The sequence below is a fragment of the Littorina saxatilis genome, linkage group LG16 (genome assembly GCF_037325665.1).
Source record: "Littorina saxatilis isolate snail1 linkage group LG16, US_GU_Lsax_2.0, whole genome shotgun sequence".
Classification (NCBI taxonomy): Eukaryota; Metazoa; Mollusca; class Gastropoda; order Littorinimorpha; family Littorinidae; genus Littorina; species Littorina saxatilis.
The window spans coordinates 1129590-1151043 of record NC_090260.1 but is presented as its reverse complement, the minus strand read 5'-3'; the positions used below and the strand labels follow the sequence as shown (position 1 = coordinate 1151043).

The window sequence follows — 21454 nt, the reverse complement described above, 5'->3', positions numbered from 1 at the left end:
GACTTGCTTTGTCTTTGTGTTTGATCACAATGGGCTAAATAACATTGTGACTTGCTTTGTGTTTCATCACAATGGGCTAAATAACATTGTGACTTGCTTTGTCTTTGTGTTTGATCACAATGGGCTAAATAACATTGTGACTTGCTTTGTGTTTGTGTTTGATCACAATGGGCTAAATAACATTGTGACTTGCTTTGTCTTTGTGTTTGATCACAATGGGCTAAATAACATTGTGACTTGCTTTGTCTCTGTGTTTGATCACAATGGGCTAAATAACATTGTGACTTGCTTTGTGCTTGATCACAATGGGCTAAATAACATTGTGACTTGCTTTGTGTTTGATCACAATGGGCTAAATAACATTGTGACTTGCTTTGTATTTGTGTTTGATCACAATGGGCTAAATAACATTGTGACTTGCTTTGTCTTTGTGTTTGATCACTATGGGCTAAATAACATTGTGACTTGCTTTGTGTTTGATCACAATGGGCTAAATAACATTGTGACTTGCTCTGTCTTTGTGTTTGATCACAATGGGCTAAATAACATTGTGACTTGCTTTGTGTTTGATCACAATGGGCTAAATAACATTGTGACTTGCTCTGTCTTTGTGTTTGATCACAATGGGCTAAATAACATTGTGACTTGCTTTGTCTTTGTGTTTGATCACAATGGGCTAAATAACATTGTGACTTGCTTTGTGTTTGTGTTTGATCACAATGGGCTAAATAACATTGTGACTTGCTTTGTCTTTGTGTTTGATCACAATGGGCTAAATAACATTGTGACTTGCTTTGTCTTTGTGTTTGATCACAATGGGCTAAATAACATTGTGACTTGCTTTGTGTTTGTGTTTGATCACAATGGGCTGAATAACATTGTGACTTGCTTTGTGTTTGTGTTTGATCACAATGGGCTAAATAACATTGTGACTTGCTTTGTCTCTGTGTTTGATCACAATGGGCTAAATAACATTGTGACTTGCTCTGTCTTTGTGTTTGATCACAATGGGCTAAATAACATTGTGACTTGCTTTGTCTTTGTGTTTGATCACAATGGGCTAAATAACATTGTGACTTGCTTTGTGTTTGTGTTTGATCACAATGGGCTAAATAACATTGTGACTTGCTTTGTCTTTGTGTTTGATCACAATGGGCTAAATAACATTGTGACTTGCTTTGTGTTTGTGTTTGATCACAATGGGCTAAATAACATTGTGACTTGCTTTGTCTTTGTGTTTGATCACAATGGGCTAAATAACATTGTGACTTGCTTTGTGTTTGATCACAATGGGCTAAATAACATTGTGACTTGCTTTGTGTTTGATCACAATGGGCTAAATAACATTGTGACTTGCTTTGTCTTTGTGTTTGATCACAATGGGCTAAATAACATTGTGACTTGCTTTGTCTTTGTGTTTGATCACAATGGGCTAAATAACATTGTGACTTGCTTTGTCTTTGTGTTTGATCACTATGGGCTAAATAACATTGTGACTTGCTTTGTCTCTGTGTTTGATCACAATGGGCTAAATAACATTGTGACTTGCTTTGTCTCTGTGTTTGATCACAATGGGCTAAATAACATTGTGACTTGCTTTGTGTTTGATCACAATGGGCTAAATAACATTGTGACTTGCTCTGTCTTTGTGTTTGATCACAATGGGCTAAATAACATTGTGACTTGCTTTGTCTCTGTGTTTGATCACAATGGGCTAAATAACATTGTGACTTGCTTTGTGTTTGATCACAATGGGCTAAATAACATTGTGACTTGCTCTGTCTTTGTGTTTGATCACAATGGGCTAAATAACATTGTGACTTGCTTTGTCTTTGTGTTTGATCACAATGGGCTAAATAACATTGTGACTTGCTTTGTCTCTGTGTTTGATCACAATGGGCTAAATAACATTGTGACTTGCTTTGTGTTTGATCACAATGGGCTAAATAACATTGTGACTTGCTTTGTCTTTGTGTTTGATCACAATGGGCTAAATAACATTGTGACTTGCTCTGTCTTTGTGTTTGATCACAATGGGCTAAATAACATTGTGACTTGCTCTGTCTTTGTGTTTGATCACAATGGGCTAAATAACATTGTGACTTGCTTTGTATTTGTGTTTGATCACAATGGGCTAAATAACATTGTGACTTGCTCTGTCTTTGTGTTTGATCACAATGGGCTAAATAACATTGTGACTTGCTTTGTATTTGTGTTTGATCACAATGGGCTAAATAACATTGTGACTTGCTTTGTATTTGTGTTTGATCACAATGGGCTAAATAACATTGTGACTTGCTTTGTCTTTGTGTTTGATCACAATGGGCTAAATAACATTGTGACTTGCTCTGTCTTTGTGTTTGATCACAATGGGCTAAATAACATTGTGACTTGCTTTGTCTTTGTGTTTGATCACAATGGGCTAAATAACATTGTGACTTGCTTTGTGTTTGATCACAATGGGCTAAATAACATTGTGACTTGCTTTGTCTTTGTGTTTGATCACAATGGGCTAAATAACATTGTGACTTGCTTTGTGTTTGATCACAATGGGCTAAATAACATTGTGACTTGCTTTGTCTTTGTGTTTGATCACAATGGGCTAAATAACATTGTGACTTGCTTTGTGTTTGATCACAATGGGCTAAATAACATTGTGACTTGCTCTGTCTTTGTGTTTGATCACAATGGGCTAAATAACATTGTGACTTGCTTTGTGTTTGATCACAATGGGCTAAATAACATTGTGACTTGCTCTGTCTTTGTGTTTGATCACAATGGGCTAAATAACATTGTCACTTGCTTTGTGTTTGTGTTTGATCACAATGGGCTAAATAACATTGTGACTTGCTTTGTGTTTGATCACAATGGGCTGAATAACATTGTGACTTGCTTTGTCTTTGTGTTTGATCACAATGGGCTAAATAACATTGTGACTTGCTTTGTCTTTGTGTTTGATCACAGTGGGCTAAATAACATTGTGACTTGCTTTGTGTTTGATCACACTGGGCTAAATAACATTGTGACTTGCTTTGTATTTGTGTTTGATCACAATGGGCTAAATAACATTGTGACTTGCTTTGTATTTGTGTTTGATCACAATGGGCTAAATAACATTGTGACTTGCTCTGTCTTTGTGTTTGATCACAATGGGCTAAATAACATTGTGACTTGCTTTGTCTTTGTGTTTGATCACTATGGGCTAAATAACATTGTGACTTGCTTTGTCTCTGTGTTTGATCACAATGGGCTAAATAACATTGTGACTTGCTTTGTGTTTGATCACAATGGGCTAAATAACATTGTGACTTGCTCTGTCTTTGTGTTTGATCACAATGGGCTAAATAACATTGTGACTTGCTGTGTCTTTGTGTTTGATCACAATGGGCTAAATAACATTGTGACTTGCTTTGTGTTTGTGTTTGATCACAATGGGCTAAATAACATTGTGACTTGCTTTGTGTTTGTGTTTGATCACAATGGGCTAAATAACATTGTGACTTGCTTTGTGTTTGATCACAATGGGCTAAATAACATTGTGACTTGCTTTGTCTTTGTGTTTGATCACAATGGGCTAAATAACATTGTGACTTGCTTTGTGTTTGTGTTTGATCACAATGGGCTAAATAACATTGTGACTTGCTTTGTCTTTGTGTTTGATCACAATGGGCTAAATAACATTGTGACTTGCTTTGTCTCTGTGTTTGATCACAATGGGCTAAATAACATTGTGACTTGCTTTGTGTTTGATCACAATGGGCTAAATAACATTGTGACTTGCTTTGTGTTTGATCACAATGGGCTAAATAACATTGTGACTTGCTTTGTATTTGTGTTTGATCACAATGGGCTAAATAACATTGTGACTTGCTTTGTCTTTGTGTTTGATCACTATGGGCTAAATAACATTGTGACTTGCTTTGTCTCTGTGTTTGATCACAATGGGCTAAATAATATTGTGACTTGCTTTGTGTTTGATCACAATGGGCTAAATAACATTGTGACTTGCTCTGTCTTTGTGTTTGATCACAATGGGCTAAATAACATTGTGACTTGCTTTGTCTTTGTGTTTGATCACAATGGGCTAAATAACATTGTGACTTGCTTTGTGTTTGTGTTTGATCACAATGGGCTGAATAACATTGTGACTTGCTTTGTCTTTGTGTTTGATCACAATGGGCTAAATAACATTGTGACTTGCTTTGTGTTTGTGTTTGATCACAATGGGCTGAATAACATTGTGACTTGCTTTGTCTTTGTGTTTGATCACAATGGGCTAAATAACATTGTGACTTGCTTTGTGTTTGTGTTTGATCACAATGGGCTAAATAACATTGTGACTTGCTTTGTGTTTGTGTTTGATCACAATGGGCTAAATAACATTGTGACTTGCTTTGTCTCTGTGTTTGATCACAATGGGCTAAATAACATTGTGACTTGCTCTGTCTTTGTGTTTGATCACAATGGGCTAAATAACATTGTGACTTGCTTTGTCTTTGTGTTTGATCACAATGGGCTAAATAACATTGTGACTTGCTTTGTGTTTGTGTTTGATCACAATGGGCTAAATAACATTGTGACTTGCTTTGTCTTTGTGTTTGATCACAATGGGCTAAATAACATTGTGACTTGCTTTGTGTTTGTGTTTGATCACAATGGGCTAAATAACATTGTGACTTGCTTTGTCTTTGTGTTTGATCACAATGGGCTAAATAACATTGTGACTTGCTTTGTGTTTGATCACAATGGGCTAAATAACATTGTGACTTGCTTTGTGTTTGATCACAATGGGCTAAATAACATTGTGACTTGCTTTGTCTTTGTGTTTGATCACTATGGGCTAAATAACATTGTGACTTGCTTTGTCTCTGTGTTTGATCACAATGGGCTAAATAACATTGTGACTTGCTTTGTCTCTGTGTTTGATCACAATGGGCTAAATAACATTGTGACTTGCTTTGTGTTTGATCACAATGGGCTAAATAACATTGTGACTTGCTTTGTCTTTGTGTTTGATCACAATGGGCTAAATAACATTGTGACTTGCTTTGTCTCTGTGTTTGATCACAATGGGCTAAATAACATTGTGACTTGCTTTGTGTTTGATCACAATGGGCTAAATAACATTGTGACTTGCTCTGTCTTTGTGTTTGATCACAATGGGCTAAATAACATTGTGACTTGCTTTGTCTTTGTGTTTGATCACAATGGGCTAAATAACATTGTGACTTGCTTTGTATTTGTGTTTGATCACAATGGGCTAAATAACATTGTGACTTGCTCTGTCTTTGTGTTTGATCACAATGGGCTAAATAACATTGTGACTTGCTTTGTCTTTGTGTTTGATCACACTGGGCTAAATAACATTGTGACTTGCTTTGTGTTTGATCACAATGGGCTAAATAACATTGTGACTTGCTTTGTGTTTGTGTTTGATCACACTGGGCTAAATAACATTGTGACTTGCTTTGTGTTTGTGTTTGATCACAATGGGCTAAATAACATTGTGACTTGCTCTGTCTTTGTGTTTGATCACAATGGGCTAAATAACATTGTGACTTGCTTTGTGTTTGATCACAATGGGCTAAATAACATTGTGACTTGCTTTGTCTTTGTGTTTGATCACAATGGGCTAAATAACATTGTGACTTGCTTTGTGTTTGTGTTTGATCACAATGGGCTAAATAACATTGTGACTTGCTTTGTGTTTGTGTTTGATCACAATGGGCTAAATAACATTGTGACTTGCTTTGTATTTGTGTTTGATCACAATGGGCTAAATAACATTGTGACTTGCTTTGTGTTTGTGTTTGATCACAATGGGCTAAATAACATTGTGACTTGCTCTGTCTTTGTGTTTGATCACAATGGGCTAAATAACATTGTGACTTGCTCTGTCTTTGTGTTTGATCACAATGGGCTAAATAACATTGTGACTTGCTCTGTCTTTGTGTTTGATCACAATGGGCTAAATAACATTGTGACTTGCTTTGTCTTTGTGTTTGATCACAATGGGCTAAATAACATTGTGACTTGCTCTGTCTTTGTGTTTGATCACAATGGGCTAAATAACATTGTGACTTGCTTTGTCTTTGTGTTTGATCACAATGGGCTAAATAACATTGTGACTTGCTTTGTGTTTGATCACAATGGGCTAAATAACATTGTGACTTGCTTTGTCTTTGTGTTTGATCACAATGGGCTAAATAACATTGTGACTTGCTTTGTGTTTGATCACAATGGGCTAAATAACATTGTGACTTGCTTTGTCTTTGTGTTTGATCACAATGGGCTAAATAACATTGTGACTTGCTTTGTGTTTGATCACAATGGGCTAAATAACATTGTGACTTGCTCTGTCTTTGTGTTTGATCACAATGGGCTAAATAACATTGTGACTTGCTTTGTGTTTGATCACAATGGGCTAAATAACATTGTGACTTGCTTTGTCTTTGTGTTTGATCACAATGGGCTAAATAACATTGTGACTTGCTTTGTCTTTGTGTTTGATCACAATGGGCTAAATAACATTGTCACTTGCTTTGTGTTTGATCACAATGGGCTAAATAACATTGTGACTTGCTTTGTCTTTGTGTTTGATCACAATGGGCTAAATAACATTGTGACTTGCTTTGTCTTTGTATCTTGTCGTGTCCAGTCTGTGATGTTACCTGGGAATTCGAACCCATACGATTTTGCCGTATTTTGTACGCATGATTGTCCAGAATACGATCAGTACGGTCGATGGGAACAAAAGATGATTAGAAACATTCCTAGAATACTTTTCTTCACAAGCGCATCCCGAAGCCGATCCTGTATTTGTATTTACAGTGCGATAGACGCGTGTGAAGCATGGAGTACGCTCATTTTTCTGAAAATACACGAAGTTTGCTTGAGAGTACTCAAAGTGCAAGACAGGGGTTCCCAGGTCTGTGTTTGTATTCTGGTTGTGGTGTTATAGTTCGAGCCGAACAATAGTCTTCTGTCTTTAGATGCCAGTATTCTTATTGATGCCATAGATACCATGGTGTTCTTCCTGGACACGGCTCACAGCGTGGTGTCCCGTGTAGATACATTACCTGTGTGTTACCTGTGACAGGTGTGTGGGACTGCGTTGCCATGGTGTTTTTCCTGGACACGGCTCACAGCGTGGTGTCCTACGTAGAGGCCGTGTGGAAGATCCTCAAACCTGGCGGATACTGGATCAATCTAGGTAACCATCACATGGCTTTACACTGGGTTTGGAGACGTCTTAGTGATAAGCTAGGAGATATAACCATCACACGGCTTTACACTGGGTTGGAGACGTCTTAGTGATAAGCTAGGAGATATAACCATCACACGGCTTTACACTGGGTTTGGAGACGTCTTAGTGATAAGCTAGGAGATATAACCATCACACGGCTTTACACTGGGTTGGAGACGTCTTAGTGATAAGCTAGGAGATATAACCATCACACGGCTTTACACTGGGTTTGGAGACGTCTTAGTGATAAGCTAGGAGATATAACCATCACACGGCTTTACACTGGGTTGGAGACGTCTTAGTGATAAGCTAGGAGATATAACCATCACACGGCTTTACACTGGGTTTGGAGACGTCTTAGTGATAAGCTAGGAGATATAACCATCACACGGCTTTACACTGGGTTGGAGACGTCTTAGTGATAAGCTAGGAGATATAACCATCACACGGCTTTACACTGGGTTGGAGACGTCTTAGTGATAAGCTAGGAGATATAACCATCACACGGCTTTACACTGGGTTTGGAGACGTCTTAGTGATAAGCTAGGAGATATAACCATCACACGGCTTTACACTGGGTTGGAGACGTCTTAGTGATAAGCTAGGAGATATAACCATCACACGGCTTTACACTGGGTTTGGAGACGTCTTAGTGATAAGCTAGGAGATATAACCATCACACGGCTTTACACTGGGTTGGAGACGTCTTAGTGATAAGCTAGGAGATATAACCATCACACGGCTTTACACTGGGTTTGGAGACGTCTTAGTGATAAGCTAGGAGATATAACCATCACACGGCTGTACACTGGGTTGGAGACGTCTTAGTGATAAGCTAGGAGATATAACCATCACACGGCTGTACACTGGGCTGGAGACGTCTTAGTGATAAGCTAGGAGATATAACCATCACACGGCTGTACACTGGGTTGGAGACGTCTTAGTGATAAGCTAGGAGATATAACCATCACACGGCTTTACACTGGGTTGGAGACGTCTTAGTGATAAGCTAGGAGATATAACCATCACACGGCTTTACACTGGGTTTGGAGACGTCTTAGTGATAAGCTAGGAGATATAACCATCACACGGCTTTACACTGGGTTTGGAGACGTCTTAGTGATAAGCTAGGAGATATAACCATCACACGGCTTTACACTGGGTTGGAGACGTCTTAGTGATAAGCTAGGAGATATAACCATCACACGGCTTTACACTGGGTTGGAGACGTCTTAGTGATAAGCTAGGAGATATAACCATCACACGGCTGTACACTGGGTTTGGAGACGTCTTAGTGATAAGCTAGGAGATATAACCATCACACGGCTTTACACTGGGTTTGGAGACGTCTTAGTGATAAGCTAGGAGATATAACCATCACACGGCTTTACACTGGGTTTGGAGACGTCTTAGTGATAAGCTAGGAGATATAACCATCACACGGCTTTACACTGGGTTTGGAGACGTCTTAGTGATAAGCTAGGAGATATAACCATCACACGGCTTTACACTGGGTTTGGAGACGTCTTAGTGATAAGCTAGGAGATATAACCATCACACGGCTTTACACTGGGTTTGGAGACGTCTTAGTGATAAGCTAGGAGATATAACCATCACACGGCTTTACACTGGGTTGGAGACGTCTTAGTGATAAGCTAGGAGATATAACCATCACACGGCTTTACACTGGGTTGGAGACGTCTTAGTGATAAGCTAGGAGATATAACCATCACACGGCTTTACACTGGGTTTGGAGACGTCTTAGTGATAAGCTGGGAGATATAACCATCACACGGCTTTACACTGGGTTTGGAGACGTCTTAGTGATAAGCTAGGAGATATAACCATCACACGGCTTTACACTGGGTTTGGAGACGTCTTAGTGATAAGCTAGGAGATATAACCATCACACGGCTTTACACTGGGTTGGAGACGTCTTAGTGATAAGCTAGGAGATATAACCATCACATGGCTTTACACTGGGTTTGGAGACGTCTTAGTGATAAGCTAGGAGATATAAGCACTCTAAATAAAGCCTACATGTCCAGTACCTGGCAGTGGTACAGGGGCTGGTGGGGTTGTGTGTGGTGTGTGTGGGGGGAGGTGCGTCCAGTACCTGGCAGTGGTGCAGGGGCTGGTGGGGTTGTGTGTGGTGTGTGTGTGTGTGTGTGTGGGGGGGGGGGTAAAGGGAGGAGGGGCTTTCCCCCCAGATGCTGTTAAAGTTTAGCATTTGAAAGGGTTATTTTTGTGTCTCTCCTGAAGAAAAAGGTACATTTTCTGGGTAAGGGGAGGGGGGGGGGGGTGGAGAGGGTTATGGAACCTGGGAAAATGGCCCTTGATCCAGCCCTGCAACAAGAGCAAGTGATAGTTATTCGGGACCAATCTCTAGGGGTGCACCGATCTCTAGGCACCTGGGAGAATAACAAGCATTGAAATGACAACAACTTTCATCCCAAGTAATTAGTTGTTAGATTAGTTGTTATGGCCAGTAGTATCCCTTTGAATTCAAATGATTGAATATTCTATGGGTTTTTTAATAATTCATTTCTTTATTACATTTTGTTGTTCTATCAGTCCAGGAATGAAAGTAAGCGATAGAAAATCAGGAAACAGAAAGCTGCGAGTCTAACACCAACATGTGTTGTTTCAGGCCCCTTGCTGTACCACTACAGTAGTCCCTTCCATTTCCGGCCCTTTCGTGGGCATGAACCTGCCCGGAGTGGCCAGCTTTCCCATGACTAATGAGTTTTCCTTCTATAATTGACTCTTAATGGCCGTTAACCTGTCTGACGCGGTCAACGGTCACTGATTTTTGCCCTAAGGTGCCCCTCTTACTCGACAGGAGTGGCCACTTAACGGCCACTTGTCACTTTCGCGGGCGAGCGCCAGTGGTGTGTGTGTGTGTTGTGTGCACAGACGGCACAGCACGAGCAGACGACATGAATACTTACGCATGCGCAAACTGTAAATACAGACATGCGCATACATGTACATTTACGGCAGTCACTTCCGGATCGATCACAGCTGATGTGAGTTTGAAACACTTGTTTATCTGACACTCAAATACATATATAATAATCCAAACAACACACATAGAAACATACGAAACAATAGCTTAGCCAGGACGATCGAGTTAAACACGCAAATAATTAAGATGTACAAACGAAAGCAAAACTAACAGAGACAATGAATCGGCGGCTCGTGGATGATCGCTTTCTTTTCTTCATGAAAACTTGATCGTGTTTTTGGGTTTTTTTTGGGAGGAGGAGGGGGCCTGTAATGAACGGCCACCTGATATTTGCGGTCACCTTTGCAATGACTAGTGGGTGACCGGATATGGCAGGTACTACTGTATTCTGATCAGGAAATAGAAAGCTGCCAGTCTAACACGAACATGTGTTGTTTCAGGCCCCTTGCTGTACCACTATTCTGACGTGCCAGGGGAGAGCTCCATAGAAATCAGCTACGAGGATCTACGCAGCGTCATCAAGAAAGTCGGCTTTGATATTGAGGTGAGCTTTGTTGGAATGAAAGGCATTAAGTCCTTGCCGTGTAGACCATTCAGATCACAGTCTCTGATCTGGCTTTACATGGGATAGGACCAGCCCTCCACTTGGTCACATACCTAACTCAACAGCCTGGAGGATTTCTGTGCAGTGAGATTTTGTGTATGAATTAATTTGTTTTAAATTGCTGCAGTGCAACCCCCTTTGAAGACCTCCAAAACCTGAAAAAATCAAGTCTTAAACAGGAGGGAGTCTTAATGTGGGGTACATTTACAGATGTTATGAACAGCAAATCTGGAAAAATCAAGGGGTTCCCCAGTGTCAATCTTCAAAATTCATTTAAAAAAATAAATCTCGCTCTGCACAGGAAACAGAATGTGGATTGTTGGTGTGTGAGCAAGTGGAGGGATGGTCTGAGCCTCGTTAAGGCCTGGTCACATCTGAGATGGTCTGAGCCTCGTTAAGGCCTGGTCACATCTGAGATGGTCTGAGCCTCGTTAAGGCCTGGTCACATCTGAGATGGTCTGAGCCTTGTTAAGGCCTGGTCACATCTGAGATGGTCTGAGCCTCGTTAAGGCCTGGTCACATCTGAGATGGTCTGAGCCTCGTTAAGGCCTGGTCACATCTGAGATGACGAGCAAAAGGTTTTGATGGGAAGGAGTGTGCCTGTGACAGATGATATGGGAACCTGCTATGAGAGGACAGCCTTGAGACTAACCAAGTGTCCTTACATTCCAGGTGTCCTGTGGTGAGAGGTAACAATGTTAGATGAGTGGACAGCAACAGGGGTTCTTACTTCACAACTTTTCTTTTCCAGCTGGCTCACATTATGGGTACCAGTGTAGTAGTAAACAATTTGACGATTGAGATAATGTACTTTGTTATGGTGGAGAATTGTTGTATTAAACTAAAGGCCCACATCTTCTCCTGATAACAGGCCGTCTGACTGTCTCAGATTTGGTCAGGCTGTTACATGCTATAAGAACATCCCTCTACTTGGTCACATACCACAACTCAACACCTTGACTGCTTGCTGTGGTCAGTGAACCAAGTACAGATCAACACCTTGACTGCTGGCTGTGGTCAGTGAACCAAGTACAACTCAACACCTTGACTGCTTGCTGTGGTCAGTGAACCAAGTACAGATCAACACCTTGACTGCTTGCTGTGGTCAGTGAACCAAGTACAACTCAACACCTTGACTGCTTGCTGTGGTCAGTGAACCAAGTACAGATCAACACCTTGACAGCTTGCTGTGGTCAGTGAACCAAGTACAACTCAACACCTTGACTGCTTGCTGTGGTCAGTGAACCAAGTACAACTCAACACCTTGACTGCTTGCTGTGGTCAGTAAACCAAGTACAGATCAACACCTTGACTGCTGGCTGTGGTCAGTGAACCAAGTACAACTCAACACCTTGACTGCTGGCTGTGGTCAGTGAACCAAGTACAACTCAACACCTTGACTGCTGGCTGTGGTCAGTGAACCAAGTACAACTCAACACCTTGACTGCTGGCTGTGGTCAGTGAACCAAGTACAGATCAACACCTTGACAGCTTGCTGTGGTCAGTGAACCAAGTACAACTCAACACCTTGACTGCTGGCTGTGGTCAGTGAACCAAGTACAGATCAACACCTTGACAGCTTGCTGTGGTCAGTGAACCAAGTACAACTCAACACCTTGACTGCTGGCTGTGGTCAGTGAACCAAGTACAGATCAACACCTTGACAGCTTGCTGTGGTCAGTGAACCAAGTACAACTCAACACCTTGACTGCTGGCTGTGGTCAGTGAACCAAGTACAACTCAACACCTTGACTGCTGGCTGTGGTCAGTGAACCAAGTACAGATCAACACCTTGACAGCTTGCTGTGGTCAGTGAACCAAGTACAACTCAACACCTTGACTGCTGGCTGTGGTCAGTGAACCAAGTACAACTCAACACCTTGACTGCTGGCTGTGGTCAGTGAACCAAGTACAACTCAACACCTTGACTGCTGGCTGTGGTCAGTGAACCAAGTACAGATCAACACCTTGACAGCTTGCTGTGGTCAGTGAACCAAGTACAACTCAACACCTTGACTGCTGGCTGTGGTCAGTGAACCAAGTACAACTCAACACCTTGACTGCTTGCTGTGGTCAGTGAACCAAGTACAACTCAACACCTTGACTGCTTGCTGTGGTCAGTGAACCAAGTACAACTCAACACCTTGACTGCTGGCTGTGGTCAGTGAACCAAGTACAACTCAACACCTTGACTGCTTGCTGTGGTCAGTGAACCAAGTACAGATCAACACCTTGACTGCTTGCTGTGGTCAGTGAACCAAGTACAACTCAACACCTTGACTGCTGGCTGTGGTCAGTGAACCAAGTACAACTCAACCCCTTGACTGCTGGCTGTGGTCAGTGAACCAAGTACAGATCAACACCTTGACAGCTTGCTGTGGTCAGTGAACCAAGTACAACTCAACACCTTGACTGCTGGCTGTGGTCAGTGAACCAAGTACAACTCAACACCTTGACTGCTGGCTGTGGTCAGTGAACCAAGTACAGATCAACACCTTGACAGCTTGCTGTGGTCAGTGAACCAAGTACAACTCAACACCTTGACTGCTGGCTGTGGTCAGTGAACCAAGTACAACTCAACACCTTGACTGCTGGCTGTGGTCAGTGAACCAAGTACAACTCAACACCTTGACTGCTGGCTGTGGTCAGTAAACCAAGTACAGATCAACACCTTGACAGCTTGCTGTGGTCAGTGAACCAAGTACAACTCAACACCTTGACTGCTGGCTGTGGTCAGTGAACCAAGTACAACTCAACACCTTGACTGCTTGCTGTGGTCAGTGAACCAAGTACAACTCAACACCTTGACTGCTTGCTGTGGTCAGTGAACCAAGTACAACTCAACACCTTGACTGCTGGCTGTGGTCAGTGAACCAAGTACAACTCAACACCTTGACTGCTTGCTGTGGTCAGTGAACCAAGTACAACTCAACACCTTGACTGCTGGCTGTGGTCAGTGAACCAAGTACAGATCAACACCTTGACTGCTTGCTGTGGTCAGTGAACCAAGTACAACTCAACACCTTGACTGCTTGCTGTGGTCAGTGAACCAAGTACAACTCAACACCTTGACTGCTGGCTGTGGTCAGTGAACCAAGTACAACTCAACACCTTGACTGCTGGCTGTGGTCAGTGAACCAAGTACAACTCAATACCTTGACTGCTGGCTGTGGTCAGTAAACCAAGTACAGATCAACACCTTGACTGCTGGCTGTGGTCAGTGAACCAAGTACAGATCAACACCTTGACTGCTTGCTGTGGTCAGTGAACCAAGTACAACTCAACACCTTGACTGCTGGCTGTGGTCAGTGAACCAAGTACAACTCAACACCTTGACTGCTTGCTGTGGTTAGTGAACCAAGTACAACTCAACACCTTGACTGCTTGCTGTGGTCAGTGAACCAAGTACAACTCAACACCTTGACTGCTTGCTGTGGTCAGTGAACCAAGTACAGATCAACACCTTGACAGCTTGCTGTGGTCAGTGAACCAAGTACAGATCAACACCTTGACTGCTGGCTGTGGTCAGTGAACCAAGTACAACTCAACACCTTGACTGCTTGCTGTGGTCAGTGAACCAAGTACAACTCAACACCTTGACTGCTTGCTGTGGTCAGTGAACCAAGTACAACTCAACACCTTGACTGCTTGCTGTGGTCAGTGAACCAAGTACAGATCAACACCTTGACTGCTTGCTGTGGTCAGTGAACCAAGTACAACTCAACACCTTGACTGCTTGCTGTGGTCAGTAAACCAAGTACAGATCAACACCTTGACTGCTTGCTGTGGTCAGTGAACCAAGTACAGATCAACACCTTGACTGCTTGCTGTGGTCAGTAAACCAAGTACAGATCAACACCTTGACTGCTTGCTGTGGTCAGTAAACCAAGTACAACTCAACACCTTGACTGCTGGCTGTGGTCAGTGAACCAAGTACAGATCAACACCTTGACTGCTTGCTGTGGTCAGTGAACCAAGTACAGATCAACACCTTGACTGCTGGCTGTGGTCAGTGAACCAAGTACAGATCAACACCTTGACTGCTGGCTGTGGTCAGTGAACCAAGTACAGATCAACACCTTGACTGCTGGCTGTGGTCAGTGAACCAAGTACAGATCAACACCTTGACTGCTTGCTGTGGTCAGTAAACCAAGTACAACTCAACACCTTGACTGCTTGCTGTGGTCAGTGAACCAAGTACAGATCAACACCTTGACTGCTTGCTGTGGTCAGTAAACCAAGTACAACTCAACACCTTGACTGCTTGCTGTGGTCAGTAAACCAAGTACAACTCAACACCTTGACTGCTTGCTGTGGTCAGTGAACCAAGTACAACTCAACACCTTGACTGCTTGCTGTGGTCAGTGAACCAAGTACAGATCAACACCTTGACTGCTTGCTGTGGTCAGTAAACCAAGTACAACTCAACACCTTGACTGCTTGCTGTGGTCAGTGAACCAAGTACAACTCAACACCTTGACTGCTTGCTGTGGTCAGTGAACCAAGTACAACTCAACACCTTGACTGCTTGCTGTGGTCAGTGAACCAAGTACAACTCAACACCTTGACTGCTTGCTGTGGTCAGTGAACCAAGTACAACTCAACACCTTGACTGCTTGCTGTGGTCAGTGAACCAAGTACAACTCAACACCTTGACTGCTTGCTGTGGTCAGTGAACCAAGTACAACTCAACACCTTGACTGCTTGCTGTGGTCAGTGAACCAAGTACAGATCAACACCTTGACTGCTTGCTGTGGTCAGTGAACCAAGTACAACTCAACACCTTGACTGCTTGCTGTGGTCAGTGAACCAAGTACAAATCAACACCTTGACTGCTTGCTGTGGTCAGTGAACCAAGTACAACTCAACACCTTGACTGCTGGCTGTGGTCAGTGAACCAAGTACAGATCAACACCTTGACTGCTTGCTGTGGTCAGTAAACCAAGTACAACTCAACACCTTGACTGCTGGCTGTGGTCAGTGAACCAAGTACAACTCAACACCTTGACTGCTTGCTGTGGTCAGTGAACCAAGTACAACTCAACACCTTGACTGCTTGCTGTGGTCAGTGAACCAAGTACAACTCAACACCTTGACTGCTTGCTGTGGTCAGTGAACCAAGTACAGATCAACACCTTGACTGCTTGCTGTGGTCAGTGAACCAAGTACAAATCAACACCTTGACTGCTTGCTGTGGTCAGTGAACCAAGTACAGATCAACACCTTGACTGCTTGCTGTGGTCAGTGAACCAAGTACAGATCAACACCTTGACTGCTTGCTGTGGTCAGTAAACCAAGTACAGATCAACACCTTGACTGCTTGCTGTGGTCAGTAAACCAAGTACAACTCAACACCTTGACTGCTGGCTGTGGTCAGTGAACCAAGTACAGATCAACACCTTGACTGCTTGCTGTGGTCAGTGAACCAAGTACAGATCAACACCTTGACTGCTGGCTGTGGTCAGTGAACCAAGTACAGATCAACACCTTGACTGCTGGCTGTGGTCAGTGAACCAAGTACAGATCAACACCTTGACTGCTGGCTGTGGTCAGTGAACCAAGTACAGATCAACACCTTGACTGCTTGCTGTGGTCAGTAAACCAAGTACAACTCAACACCTTGACTGCTTGCTGTGGTCAGTGAACCAAGTACAGATCAACACCTTGACTGCTTGCTGTGGTCAGTAAACCAAGTACAACTCAACACCTTGACTGCTTGCTGTGGTCAGTAAACCAAGTACAACTCAACACCTTGACTGCTTGCTGTGGTCAGTGAACCAAGTACAACTCAACACCTTGACTGCTTGCTGTGGTCAGTGAACCAAGTACAGATCAACACCTTGACTGCTTGCTGTGGTCAGTAAACCAAGTACAACTCAACACCTTGACTGCTTGCTGTGGTCAGTGAACCAAGTACAACTCAACACCTTGACTGCTTGCTGTGGTCAGTGAACCAAGTACAACTCAACACCTTGACTGCTTGCTGTGGTCAGTGAACCAAGTACAACTCAACACCTTGACTGCTTGCTGTGGTCAGTGAACCAAGTACAAATCAACACCTTGACTGCTTGCTGTGGTCAGTGAACCAAGTACAACTCAACACCTTGACTGCTTGCTGTGGTCAGTGAACCAAGTACAACTCAACACCTTGACTGCTTGCTGTGGTCAGTGAACCAAGTACAGATCAACACCTTGACTGCTGGCTGTGGTCAGTGAACCAAGTACAACTCAACACCTTGACTGCTGGCTGTGGTCAGTGAACCAAGTACAACTCAATACCTTGACTGCTGGCTGTGGTCAGTAAACCAAGTACAGATCAACACCTTGACTGCTTGCTGTGGTCAGTAAACCAAGTACAACTCAACACCTTGACTGCTGGCTGTGGTCAGTGAACCAAGTACAACTCAACACCTTGACTGCTTGCTGTGGTCAGTGAACCAAGTACAACTCAACACCTTGACTGCTTGCTGTGGTCAGTGAACCAAGTACAACTCAACACCTTGACTGCTGGCTGTGGTCAGTGAACCAAGTACAGATCAACACCTTGACTGCTTGCTGTGGTCAGTAAACCAAGTACAACTCAACACCTTGACTGCTTGCTGTGGTCAGTGAACCAAGTACAGATCAACACCTTGACTGCTTGCTGTGGTCAGTGAACCAAGTACAACTCAACACCTTGACTGCTTGCTGTGGTCAGTAAACCAAGTACAGATCAACACCTTGACTGCTGGCTGTGGTCAGTGAACCAAGTACAGATCAACACCTTGACTGCTGGCTGTGGTCAGTGAACCAAGTACAACTCAACACCTTGACTGCTTGCTGTGGTCAGTAAACCAAGTACAGATCAACACCTTGACTGCTTGCTGTGGTCAGTGAACCAAGTACAACTCAACACCTTGACTGCTTGCTGTGGTCAGTGAACCAAGTACAGATCAACACCTTGACTGCTTGCTGTGGTCAGTGAACCAAGTACAACTCAACACCTTGACTGCTTGCTGTGGTCAGTAAACCAAGTACAGATCAACACCTTGACTGCTTGCTGTGGTCAGTGAACCAAGTACAACTCAACACCTTGACTGCTTGCTGTGGTCAGTGAACCAAGTAGAGGGATGTTCTAACCCCATGGCAAAACCTGACCGGATCTAAGACAGTGAAGCGAGGAGTGGGTATTTAATGTGGAGTGTGTTGTGTTAATGTGGAGTGTGTTGTGTTAATGTGGAGTGTGTTGTGTTAATGTGCAGTGTGTTAATGTGCAGTGTGTGTTGTGTTAATGGGGAGTGTGTGTTGTGTTAATGGGGAGTGTGTGTTGTGTTAATGTGCAGTGTGTGTTGTGTTAGTGTGTGTTGTGTTAATGTGGTGTGTGTGTTGTGTTAATGTGCAGTGTGTGTTGTGTTAGTGTGTGTTGTGTTAATGTGGTGTGTGTGTTGTGTTAATGTGGAGTGTGTGTGGTGTTAATGTGCAGTGTGTGTTGTGTTAGTGTGTGTTGTGTTAATGTGGAGTGTGTGTGGTGTTAATGTGCAGTGTGTTATGTTAATGTGGTGTGTGTGTTGTGTTAATGTGGAGTGTGTGTGGTGTTAATGTGGTGTGTGTGTTGTGTTAATGTGGAGTGTGTGTGGTGTTAATGTGCAGTGTGTGTTGTGTTAATGTGCAGTGTGTGTTGTGTTAATGTGGTGTGTGTGTTGTGTTAATGTGGAGTGTGTGTGGTGTTAATGTGCAGTGTGTGTTGTGTTAATGTGGTGTGTGTTGTGTTAATGTGGAGTGTGTGTTATGTTAATGTGGTGTGTGTGTTGTGTTAATGTGGAGTGTGTGTTATGTTAATGTGGTGTTGTGTTGTGTTAATGTGGAGTGTTATGTTAATGTGGTGTGTGTGTGTTGTGTTAATGTGGAGTGTGTTATGTTAATGTGGAGTGTGTTGTGTTAATGTGCAGTGTGTGTTGTGTTAATGTGGAGTGTGTGTTGTGTTAATGTGGTGTGTGTGTTGTGTTGTGCAGGAGGAGAGAGACAACGTGCGATGTAGCTACACACAGAACCCCCTGTCCATGCTGCACTACCAGTACCGCTGCGTGTTCTTCGTGGCAAGAAAACCTCTGGACGCCCCCGTCTCTTGACCACGCTCGGCTTTAACAAGTGATGAACATTGAACTATGGGTTTTTTTGTTATTTCAATGTTTTAATTTGTTTGAATGTTATATTATGAGAAGAAAAAAATGAAGAAAAAAAAATTGGTGATCGACAAGAAGAAGAAGGAGAAGGAGAAGCAGAAGGAGGAGGAGGAGGAGGAGGAGGAAGAGGAAGAAGAAGAAAAAGAAATGACAAATAGTAGTCACTTTTTGTATTTTGGGTCGCTGGTTTTTGTTTTACACGACAAAAACAGTCAAATACAGACAAAAGTGGAGTACAGGGGGGATATGATATTTCAGCAGATAGGATTGTCACACTTCTAATTATTGTTATATTTTTATCTTTCTTGGTATGCTCTAGGGGATTACGAAGCAGAATTTCATTATTATATTTATATTTGGCAGTCATACCTAATGTTCGGAGGGGATGCATATTCTGTTGGTAAATTAATTTTAAGTCTTTTGTTAATTTCAGTTTATAAAATGTGTGTACAAAATGTGCTGAGGGTGCACATATTTCTGTTTTTATTTACTTTAAGGCCAAATAAAAATAGCGTCTATATGCTGGTTTAGGGTCACGTGACCGGCAAGTAGAGGTTGAGTAGGTTGGCTTTTTATATTTAGTCAAGTTTTGACTAAATATTTTAACATCGAGGGGGAATCGAAACGAGGGTCGTGGTGTATGTGTGTCTGGGCGTGTGTGTGTGTGTGTGTGTGTGTGTGTGTGTGTAGAGCGATTCAGACTAAACTACTGGACCGATCTTTATGAAATTTGACATGAGAGTTCCTGGGTATGAAATCCCCGAACGTTTTTTTCATTTTTTTGATAAATGTCTTTGATGACGTCATATCCGGCTTTTCGTGAAAGTTGAGGCGGCACTGTCACGCCCTCATTTTTCAACCAAATTGGTTGAAATTTTGGTCAAGTAATCTTCGACGAAGCCCGGACTTCGGTATTGCATTTGAGCTTGGTGGCTTAAAAATTAATTAATGACTTTGGTCATTAAAAATCTGAAAATTGTAAAAAAAAATAAAAATTTATAAAACGATCCAAATTTACGTTTTTATCTTATTCTCCATCATTTGCTGATTCCAAAAACATATAAATATGTTATATTCGGATTAAAAACAAGCTCTGAAAATTAAATATATAAAAATTATTATCAAAATTAAATTGTCGAAATCAATTTAAAAACACTTTCATCTTATTCCTTGTCGGTTCCTGATTCCAAAAACATATAGATATGATATGTTTGGATTAAAAACACGCTCAGAAAGTTAAAACAAAGAGAGGTACAGAAACGCGTGCTATCCTTCTTAGCGCAACTACTACCCCGCTCTTCTTGTCAATTTCACTGCCTTTGCCATGAGCGGTGGACTGACGATGCTACGAGTATACGGTCTTGCTGAAAAATGGCATTGCGTTCAGTTTCATTCTGTGAGTTCGACAGCTACTTGACTAAATATTGTATTTTCACCTTACGCGACTTGTTTCTCTTAAATTTAGTCGATTTTAACGGAGGTTACTTCCCTTAGTCTCGGTATGGTTCGCAGAATGTGCCAAACGTGTTTTTGTTTTTTTTAAATATGAAAAAAAGTTTTAGTAGGGTTAGTCGGGTTACCCTAAACCAATATATATTTTTATTTGGCCAAAGGTGTAAGAGAAGGTGTTGATGTTGTTAACATTAACAGTCGTGTGTGCGAAATGTTGAAGTTAATTGTCGTGTGAATCGGCCGTCTTAATTTGGTGTGTAAAGAAAGCTGTGACTTGGAATAAAGTCGCCGTGTATGTAACTCAAACTGCACTCGTCTTTAGGGTTGGGGAGCTTGTGTGCAGGCATACCAGGTTAAGGGGAGAATGTGTGTGAAAGTTCAAGTGAGTGTTTGAATATGTTTTGCCAAAAATGTGTGTGTGTGTGTGTGTTTGTGTGTGTGTGTGAATTATTTTCAGTCAACAGTCATTCAAGCATCCATCAGGTTCATTCATGCACGATTTCACCTCCTCACCTCACCTACGCCTGTGACCCCGTCTGGGGTATAGGCCGCCATCATGCACTGTGTGTGTGTGATAATTTTTGAATGGAGTGTCTGAATTTTTTGGGCAAATGTGTGTGTGTGTGTGATAATTTTTGAATGGAGTGTCTTAAATTTGTTGGGCAAATAATGTGTGTGTGTGTGTGTGTGTGTGTGTGTGTGTGTGTGTGAATCATTTTCAGTCAACACATTCAAGCATAAACAGTTTGTTCATGTGAACAGCTCAGATCATGGGTCAATAAAGTGTTACACAGATGGTCAAAATTAAAGTACAAGATATTGCACTGGAAGTGGAACTACACTGTTGCTTAGTGTCTGTATGAAGCTACAAGGTGAAAATAGAAAAAGAAAAACACGATTCTTGACTTTGATGGGCTTTTTCTGCTCGTAAGCACACATTCTTCTACTCATCACAGCATGCTCCATTATTGAGTTTAAAACACCAATTAAATTTGTTTTGAATAAAACTCACAATTTTACAA

General features: G+C 42.1%; 1 protein-coding gene across 2 annotated transcripts in view; it reads left to right on the top strand.

Moving 5' to 3' along the window:
* LOC138950163 (carnosine N-methyltransferase-like) overlaps window positions 1-20738 on the top strand; it is a 42017-nt gene extending 21279 nt beyond the window's left edge. Inside the window, exons 6-8 of one of the 2 annotated variants that reach the window (XM_070321903.1) lie at window positions 7100-7213; window positions 10655-10758; window positions 18810-20738. In XM_070321903.1, the coding sequence (XP_070178004.1) occupies window positions 7100-7213; window positions 10655-10758; window positions 18810-18926 (335 nt within the window). In that variant the 3' untranslated portion in view covers window positions 18927-20738. The remainder of the gene's footprint in view (window positions 1-7099; window positions 7214-10654; window positions 10759-18809) is intronic. The other variant, XM_070321904.1, reaches the window with a different exon arrangement.
* Window positions 20739-21454: the final 716 nt, after the last annotated feature.